We start from the raw sequence: 10,145 nt of genomic DNA, 5'->3' as shown, positions 1-10,145 counted from the left end.
TCGCACGTTGCTTTCTACCACATCGTTTCAAACGAAGTTTTACCATAACATTCCTCTAATTTAGAATTCAATTTAATTTCAAACCGCAATGGAATTGATTTAATATGTAATCATGAATAGTCATTGGCTCGATGGGAACAACGGGAACTATATAATAGTCTATACTTTATACCTATGGATAGATAAGTATTCTATGGATAGATAAGTATTGTATTTATCCGGAGAAAGCTCAGCAAGGATCCAATTTCTTTAACTCGATATTCTATCATATGAATGAAACGTATTTCTAAGAAAGATGTTTGCTTAAGACTTATTTACTTTACATCTCCAACAGATTGTTCGGGACGATCAATCATGAAATGCAGAATCTATTTTTCTAGAACAAAAAAACTATAAACCTCAAATCCTTTAATTTAATATATTTCCAATCCCGGAAAAAAATAAATTATTAGTCAAATAAACTGTTCCAATGACCAAAAAACAAAAAGGTCGTAAGTTTCTAGATACTATTGATTTATCATATTTCTTCGAGTACCAACCAAGAGTTCATAAAAAAATGTTTTAAAAATCTCCGACTTCAACATCATGACTGGAACTATGTTTTCTAGTCATGACTAAACTGGATCTCTAATTCAATCACCAAGTCGACGCAATCACAATGAGTAGCTAAAAATTTTTAGCAGATATTTCATTCCCTAAGGAGACATAAATTTTACCATGTTCAATTGAATTATCAATTGGTTTTCTTTTAACCAAAGAAGTAAATTGATAATCTAGTTTATCTATTTTCATGAGTATGAAATAGAAAAGGTCTCATGTACGGCAACATTAAGATCCTTATTCTTTCTTTCATCTGAAAGAAAGAATCTGAATATTGTTACTGGGGGTAATCATGGATATTTTTAAAATCAAAGATCCCCTTCCACAAATTCTTTTCACTTAAGTGAAAGGCCATTGTTATTGAAATACAACAACATTGTTATTGAAATACAACAACATTGTTATTGAAATACAACAATATAATAACAATACACAATATATATCATACATATAGGCATAGCGTAGGCCTTGTTTATTTTAGTTTATATAGATTTTGTTTTACTTCAGGTTCAACAATTTTTCCATCAATTCCATAAAATCAAGTTAAAATATATGGAATATCAAAATTTCCCCCCAATCGCTACGTTACATTGATTTACAATTATTTTCATTTGAGGCATCTAAGATATAAGATAGAAAGAAATGGAATTCAGACAATTTTTATCCTATTTTTTCCCACGCCACAGCACAGCTTTAGAAGTTTTAAAACCAGTGATGAAATTAGTACGACAAACTCCCTACTCTTTAGTCTTCACATAGAATGTGAAATTGGGATACCCTATTTTTGACTTTAGGCTTTGTGTGGAAGGGAATAGAGATGCTTTTGTTTCACGCTTCAATTCGGAATGCATCATGTGAGAATTATAATTCATATTTAGAATTCATATTTCATGAATATGGGACATAATGAATATAACAATAGTACGAGCATATTATGAATGTGAATGATAGACCCCAAATTTCTCTTTTTTTTATTCAAAAAAACTTCCACCTGTATTTGACACTTTATTATGCTTGTGATAAATCAAATGGATTCTAAGAATCCATTCTAAGAATTCATTCTAAGAATTCAGAACAAAAGACATTCTAAGAATTCAGAACAAAAGAAAAGGTTGTTCTCTTTAAGATTTTTCCGTTTTATGTGGGATACAATGTGATCCCATCTTTTGTTTCTGATGGAAACGATCTGGGACGGAAGGATTCGAACCTCCGAATAACGGGACCAAAACCCGCTGCCTTACCGCTTGGCCACGCCCCATTTTTCCTGTTTGGCACTAGTCAAGACTATTATTAGAATTAGTTATTCGTCAATCCCCCCCCCCAAAAAAATACATAATACATAATAAAAACATATGGGGTATTTTGTTTGTTGCTAGGATTCAACACATGTAGATTAGATATAGAATCAAAAAAGTTAATTGATCATTACATAGAATTCAATTAAGATAATGTATGAAAGTAGAATTCCTTGTATTCTCATTTGAGAATGGAAGGAAGGATTTTTGATTTGGGAGAGTTCAAAAAAAAAGAAGGATTTTTTGACTTGCCTTTTTCATTTTTCCCTTATAAAAATAACTCAATCAAAATAAAATTATCTAATCTACAAGAACGAAATGTTTGTTATGTTTAATATCTTTAGCTTAATCTGTATCTGTCTTAATTCTGTCCTTTATTCGAATAGTTTTTTCTTTGCCAAATTGCCTGAAGCTTATGCCGTTTTCAATCCAATCGTAGATGTGATGCCTGTCATACCTGTTCTCTTTTTTCTCTTAGCCTTTGTTTGGCAAGCTGCTGTAAGTTTTCGATAAAATCCTTAATACTTTGCCAAATCCATTCATGATTTATTCGACAAAAAAAATTATAAAAATGGATAAGATCGGCTAAGTCTTACATTAGAATTATAAACCCTCGATTAAAAAATGGAAATTCTTGTATATTGAGTAACCGCGGAGATGAATTTTGATCAGTTTATTTACTCGTTCTGACCTTTCAGTGAGTAAGGAGTTTATTAGGTCTAGGTCCCCTACAATACCTAATTGTCGATATGACAAGAAAATTTTTGTGAGGAAGGAATAAAAATCTTATTACAAAGAAATTCGTAAAAGTGACTTTCTTTTTCTTTTCAAATCAAAAAACTCCATTTTGGGGGGTATGATGTCAAATCAAACAAAATAGTATATGTGGTAAAAAGAAAAAATAGGTAATCTATTCCCTTTTTCTAAAATGATCTTATCTTGGAGATTGTGTAATGCTTACTCTCAAACTCTTTGTTTACACAGTAGTGATATTCTTTGTTTCTCTCTTCATCTTCGGATTCTTATCTAATGATCCGGGACGTAATCCTGGACGTGAGGAATAAAAAAAAATTGAGTTTTCTTTGTTTTTCTAATTTTTTCTTATTATTTTATCTATTCCATATATTCACTTTACCTATAAAAAAATAAAGGAATCGAAATTCCTTCGAAATCGAAAGTATCAAGTAATCAGAGCGGGCGGAGAGAGAGGGATTCGAACCCTCGGTACGAATAACTCGTACAACGGATTAGCAATCCGCCGCTTTAGTCCACTCAGCCATCTCTCCCAATTTAAATAAAATTGAAATTTCAATAAAATTTCAAATGAAATTGAAATTAACTATTTCAATTTAAATTGAAATTAAATAAAAAAAGAAAAGAAAATAATAAAAAAGAAAAAATTTTTAATTTTTAAGATATTAATTATTAAGTTTAAGAAAGACATTAATATAATATTTTTTATTAAGAAAGATATTAAACATTATAATTTAAGAAAGATATTAAACATTATAATTATAACATTATCATTAGAAATATGAAACATTCTATTAAAATTTCTAATTATAGAATAGATTTCATTACAGATGAAATAAAAAAAAAATAAAAAGTGAATAATTAAAAATTAAAATTATTAATAAATTCTAATCTAAATTTAAAGGTTAAAGGAATTGAAATTTTATTTTCAATTAAAGTAAAGAAAAAACAAATTAAAGGTTTTTTTTATGTAATAAAAAATTTCTTAAATATTATAATATTAAATATTATAATATTATATTATAAGTAATTTTATAAGTAATTGTATATTATAAGTAATTATATAATTAAGTAATTAATAATATTATATTATAATAATATTATATTATAAGTAATTATATAATTAAGTAATTATATAATTATAATTATATAATTATATTTATATTAAGTTAAGTTAATTTTAATAATTTAAGTAATGTAATTATATAAGTAATTATATAATTATATTTATATTTAAGTTAATTTACATTTACGTAATTTAATTTAAGTTTCATTTAAGTAAGTTAAGAGTAAGTCAAGAACGAATTTGATCAAGAATTCCATTTAGATAAGATTCGAAACAGGTATCTCCAATAGAAAGAAAACCTTACTTCTTTAATTTTGTACGAAAGGTTTATTCTCCCGGCCTGGTCCTAGTTAAGTACTGGCCGGGCCAGTACCTCTTTTTTTGTCCAGCTTCAATGACCCCTTCAGACAGACTGAGAATGCCAGCAATCCAGCAAAGGAAAAGTATAAGTATAACTTTATACTGTTTTTTAAATTTATATATGTTATTTAGAAAAGCTTTGTGCTCTTCGCCTTTTAAGTCCCTGGCTGGCGGGACTAAATATGTGTCAACGTTATAATTTTAATGCTATCTTGATTGCGTCTCACTCCCTTGTTCGACAAATAGTCCATTCATATACAATAATGTATATGTAGCGGGTATAGTTTAGTGGTAAAAGTGTGATTCGTTCTATTAACAACTTAAAAAGTTAAGGGGTCTCTCGGTTTTTTGCATACTCCGATCAAAAACTTTATTTCTTAAAAGGGTTTAATCCTTTACCTCTCAATAGCATATTTGAGGAAGAACATACATTCTCACGATTTGTATCCAAAGTCCAATTAGAAATTCTATTTTCGAAATTGAATAAGAAAATTGGATTATGTATATGGAGTCGTGAAACATAATTTTTTTTGAATTGGATCAATTCTTCCAATCGAATGAGTATGAATAAAGGATCTATGGATGAAGATACAAAAGTTTATTTCCAATCGTAACTAGATCTTAAATTTTGGTGTTGTAAAAGGGAAATTGAAGCCAAACAAGCTAGAAAAGGGTGGTTTTGGTTTACTAGAACCATCAGCATATTGTTTCAGCTCGGTGGAAACCAAATTCTTTTCCTCGGGATCCTGCGAGTGGAAATAGGGAACGAAGTAACTAGACTAGACGGATTTGGTATAATCCCTCTCCTCTAGAGGGATCATCTAGTAAGCGAGTAGTTTGGGATACATTCAGACAGAAAGGCTGACATAGATGTTATGGATCTAATTTTCTCTAGGAATACATCAATCTTCCATAAAGGAGCCGAATGAAATCAAAATTTCACGTTCGGTTTTGAATTAGAGACGTTAAAAGTGATCAAGCAACGTCGACTATAACCCCTAGCCTTCCAAGCTAACGATGCGGGTTCGATTCCCGCTACCCGCTCCATATTTCTTATTATGTATTATACATCTTATTATGTTATGTATTATACATCTTATTATGTATTATACATACATGCACCATCAATTTAGATATGCATTCTTTTTTATTCCCTAAAATATTTTCCGTGTAATTTGATTTTTTATCCGAACAAAAGAAAGTAAGAATACAAAAAAATAAAATAGGAATGAAAAGCGTCCATTGTCTAATGGATAGGACAGAGGTCTTCTAAACCTTTGGTATAGGTTCAAATCCTATTGGACGCAATTTATTTCCATCTATTTTTAAAATGGCTATACTTTTTAAAAATGGCTATACTAAGAAACCCTTTTTGAATCATTCGAATCAGAACTATTTCTCAATGATTACTCTTGTACTAAGAATAGAATATACCAAGAATAGAATAAAAGTAAGAAATTTATGTTTGTTCCTGAAGTAAAAACAGTTCGATCTGTTCTTGAATAGCTTCCTTCAAAAGAAATTCTACTTCCTCGGTGAATGTCTTGGTAGAAGATATAATTTCTTGAAATTTAGGTTTATTGTTTTTTAAGTAGCTACGTAACTGACTGAGAAATTTCTTTACCTGTCCAATTTCTAGCGGATCAAGATATCCATTCGCTCCGGTATAAATAGTAGCTATCTGTTCTTCCACTGCGAGAGGGTCTGATTGGGATTGTTTAAGCAACTCGCGTAATCGTTGACCTCTTGCCAATTGATTCTGAGTAGCTTTATCGAGATCAGAAGCGAATTGTGCAAAGGCTTCTAACTCTGTGAATTGCGCTAGTTCCAATTTTGATTTGCCGGCTACTTGTTTCATGGCTTTAATTTGAGCTGCGGATCCTACTCTGGAAACGGAAATACCCACATTAATAGCAGGTCGGATTCCAGCATTGAATAGATCGGCAGATAAGAATATTTGTCCATCTGTAATGGAAATTACATTAGTAGGAATATAAGCTGAAACGTCTCCAGATTGAGTCTCAACTATCGGTAAAGCGGTCATACTTCCTTCACCTAAACTAGAATTTGATTTAGCGGCTCTTTCCAAAAGTCGTGAATGCAAATAAAAAACATCTCCTGGATAAGCTTCACGACCGGGAGGTCTTCTTAATAGAAGAGACATTTGGCGATAAGCTTGTGCCTGTTTGGAGAGATCATCATAAATTATTAAAGTATGTTGTCCACGATACATAAAAAACTCAGCCAGAGCCGCTCCCGTATAAGGAGCGAGGTATTGTAATGTAGCAGGTGAATCCGCCGTTTCGGCTACCACAATAGTATATTCCATCGCCCCCTTTTCCCGGAAAGTAGTCACTACCTGAGCCACAGAAGATGCTTTTTGACCAATAGCTACATAAACACATATTACATTTTGACCTTTTTGATTGAGAATCGTATCTGTGGCTACGGCTGTTTTGCCGGTCTGTCTGTCCCCAATAATTAATTCTCGCTGACCGCGTCCTATAGGGATCATCGAATCAATGGCAATAAGCCCCGTTTGAAGAGGCTCATATACAGAACGTCTAGAAATAATACCTGGGGCAGGAGATTCAATTAACCGAGATTCAGAAGCTGAAATTTCACCTCTCCCATCAATAGGTTTAGCCAGAGCATTTATAACACGACCCAAATAACCCTCACTCACAGGTATCTGAGCAATTCGTCCTGTTGCTTTTACGGAACTTCCCTCTTGTATCATCAAACCATCACCCATTAATACAACGCCAACATTATTTGATTCCAAATTCAGAGCAATGCCTATTGTACCCTCTTGAAACTCTACTAATTCACCTGCCATTACTTCATCAAGACCATGAACACGAGCAATTCCGTCGCCTACTTGAAGTACGGTACCGGTATTCACAATCTTTATTTCTCTACTATATTGTTCAATACGCTCACGAATAATATTACTAATTTCGTCGGCTCGAAGGGTTACCATTAGTGTTTCTTTATTCTTTTTAGGAAGGAAAAGATAAAAATAATGCCTAAACTATAACTAAAAAAAGAAGGGCTAATCAGTTATTTCTTGCATGGCCCCGAGAATGCCAATATTAGCACGGATCGTACGGAAATGTAACTCGCTATTCAAGCAACTATTCAGAGTTCCTAGAGCTCCTTGTAAGGCTTGTTGGAAAACTCGTTGTCGGACCTGATTAATCGCTCTTTGTTGTTCAAACTGAAGGGTTTCATTTTTGTAATTTTCTAATTGTTCCAAACTATTACTAGTGGCATTAATCAAATTTTGTTTTTCTCGTTCTATTTCAGAGTATCCATTCATTCGATACTCATCTGCTTCCATTTCCACTTTACGTAAGCGAGCCCGGGCTCTTTCGAGCTGCTCAATGGCCCCTTTACGTAATTCTTCCGAATTTCGAATAGTATTCAAAATCCTCTGTTTTCGATTATCTAATAAATCATTTAATGAAAGTAGATTATCTTATCATTAATTTCAAAACTTCCATGATCTCTTCCCGAACCAAACATGAATCTTTCGATTCATTTGGCTCTCACGCTCAATTATTTATTTTATTTATGGTGTGGGTATTCCCATATCTTTTTTAATGTTTTATTTATGGTGTGGGTATTCCCATATCTTTTTTAATGTAATGAGCCTACCCTCTCTTTTCTGTTTGTATTCAAAGATGTCAAAACTGATACAAGACCAGAATATCAGGAGGACTCTTCCGACTAGACCAGACAAAAATCTAGAATTGTCAGCAAAGTTGTTTCTTTATTTGTATTTTATTTATATTTGTTTTGTATTTTATTTATCATTTTCATTTTTAGAATTCTATTTCATTTTTCATTTTAAAAAAATGAAAATAATAATTATTATATTTTTTATTTGTTTCTTCAAGTCCAAAAATTCCTCTTTTTTTATACATAGGTCGTCATTTCGGCATTAGATAAAAAAAGCAAAGTGCTCATTTTTCTAGTAAATGGTTCAAATTCTTTTATCGATATGAGTGTTCTATATCAAATCAAATAAATTACCAACTATTTTTTTTTTAACCATTTCGTTACTAACGTAGTGGTAGAAGTGGTAGAAAGAGTACCATGTTTTACCTGGACTTTAAACAATTTAGCTTTAACCATGTTAATGGTCTCACATTATTGGTTGATAGAGAATCAAAGTGGATTTACCAATAAGTCACGAAATGCTATGGTTCTTACATATGATTTCTTAATTTATTCAGAAGTAATTCGTCGAGATCGTGCACCTTTTTCCTATTTCTCCTATAAATACCATAAATAAAGTGCAGCTGGATGGATCCAACCTATTCTTGAAATACACAACTCGCACACACTCCCTTTCCAAAATAAATCAATACACCAAGCACTACACTTAGATTTATTGGATTTGTTGCTAAAATATCGGTATTAAACCCGAAACTCCCGGCGGATGGCCAGTGACCCAAGGAAACGAAAGAATCGATTACATTTTTCATATGCTCCCCTCTCTTATGGATAGGACTAACAAAGAACAGAGTTCTTTTTGTATCACTTCACTCGCCTTTTTTTGATCGATTTCTTTTTATTAATTTCATTTCCACTTTATTTAATGGCAATAGATTAAATCATTTGTTTGAAATTTATTATTTTTTAAGTTTTCAAGAAGTTTCCAATAAGATACTTTACTTAGGTCTTAGATCTCATATCAATTGATAACTATTTCGTTTGTTGAAACGCTTCGAACAATGAAAGTAAAAAAGTTTTCTATTGTACTAAGCTAAGGACAGAAAGGAAGAAAGCAAGCGAATCTGGTAATTCCTCATCCTCAAATCAGCCCTTCCTGGCGTATTGTCTCAACAAATAAGTAATTTATAAGTAAAGTGTAAATATAATTCGAAGAAGCAAAGGGCAATTCCAAGTTAAAGTTAATAAAATAAGAAAAAAGTATGTAAGGTACTTTTTTCTATTTATTTCTAGGATTAAACAAAAGGATTCGCAAATAAAAGCGCTAACGCCACGACCAGTCCGTAAATTGTTAAAGCTTCCATAAAAGCTAGACTAAGCAATAAAGTACCTCGTATTTTACCCTCTGCTTCTGGTTGTCTCGCAATACCTTCTACAGCTTGGCCTGCAGCAGTACCTTGACCAACTCCAGGTCCAATAGAAGCAAGCCCCACGGCCAATCCAGCAGCAATAACGGAAGCGGCAGAAATCAGTGGATTCATGGTAAGTTCCTCGCACAAAAAAAAAGAAATGGTTAATGATACAATCAACCAATGAATTATTACTCATTTTATCATTAAGATCCAGCGGTCCGAAGTAACTAAAAACTCCGAATTGAAATGATAATATTACTAAATTACTGAACTGAATCGTCACAACTATCTCGTTTTTACCCATAATGGAGTTTTTGTAAATCCATATGCATACAGTTCTAACTATTGTATTTCTTTGTTTCGAACCACTCTTTCATTTAATTCTTCGTTCTTTACTACACCATTCTTGAGTTCATCTCTTTGTTCATTCAATCCACAATCACAGACAAAATAGAAGGACTGATATTGAAATCCGTCTAAATGGAGTGTGACTAAATGCAGTGTGAGCTGCAATCAATATCAATCAAATTAATACCAATACAAATCAATATCAATATATCAATATGTAGTAATATAAAAGTATGTAGTAGTACCAATATCAATATATAGTAATAATTAATACTAATAATTATCGATAATATAATTATAAATGATTATATTAACTAATACTTAATTGATACTTAGATATTTTACATATGAATATTAATACTTATATTAATATTAACTATTAAACTAATTATTAATGTTAACTAATACTTATTTTATTACTTATATTTATTTACTTATATTTATTTATTTATTTATTATTATTTATTATTATATTTATTATATTATTATTATATTAATATTATTATTATATTATATTATCATTATAGGATTATATTATGTATAGGATTATATTTTATATTATGTATAGGATTATATTATGATTACAGAGTAGAAGTTATGATTATAAAAATAGTAATAGTATGTAATTAA

At 31.1% G+C, this 10,145-nt stretch overlaps 1 protein-coding gene and 2 non-coding genes across 3 annotated transcripts; 1 reads left to right on the top strand and 2 right to left on the bottom strand.

The window, feature by feature from the left end:
* Positions 1–3,093: 3,093 nt before the first annotated feature.
* TRNAS-GCU (transfer RNA serine (anticodon GCU)) lies at positions 3,094–3,181 on the bottom strand. Its single transcript has one exon. It is a non-coding gene; the product is annotated as a tRNA-Ser (tRNA).
* A 1,159-nt stretch (positions 3,182–4,340) lies between these two features.
* LOC135662250 (ATP synthase subunit alpha, chloroplastic) lies at positions 4,341–9,895 on the bottom strand. Its single transcript, XM_065176626.1, has one exon. It carries the CDS (start codon positions 7,055–7,057, stop codon positions 5,534–5,536), a length of 1,524 nt encoding a protein of 507 aa, XP_065032698.1. The 5' UTR covers positions 7,058–9,895; the 3' UTR covers positions 4,341–5,533.
* Positions 5,310–5,381, top strand: TRNAR-UCU (transfer RNA arginine (anticodon UCU)). The gene has a single exon. It is a non-coding gene; the product is annotated as a tRNA-Arg (tRNA).
* Positions 9,896–10,145: the final 250 nt, after the last annotated feature.

The sequence above is a fragment of the Musa acuminata genome, unplaced genomic scaffold (assembly GCF_036884655.1).
Source record: "Musa acuminata AAA Group cultivar baxijiao unplaced genomic scaffold, Cavendish_Baxijiao_AAA HiC_scaffold_602, whole genome shotgun sequence".
Taxonomy (NCBI): Eukaryota; Viridiplantae; Streptophyta; class Magnoliopsida; order Zingiberales; family Musaceae; genus Musa; species Musa acuminata.
Note: the sequence above shows the minus strand (reverse complement) of the source record. Positions and strands in the feature narration are given on the sequence as shown.

What these genes read in the sequence shown, in the direction of transcription:
- LOC135662250 (XM_065176626.1), bottom strand. Translation starts at nt 7,057, where the DNA reads ATGGTAACCCTTCGAGCCGACGAAATTAGTAATATTATTCGTGAGCGT.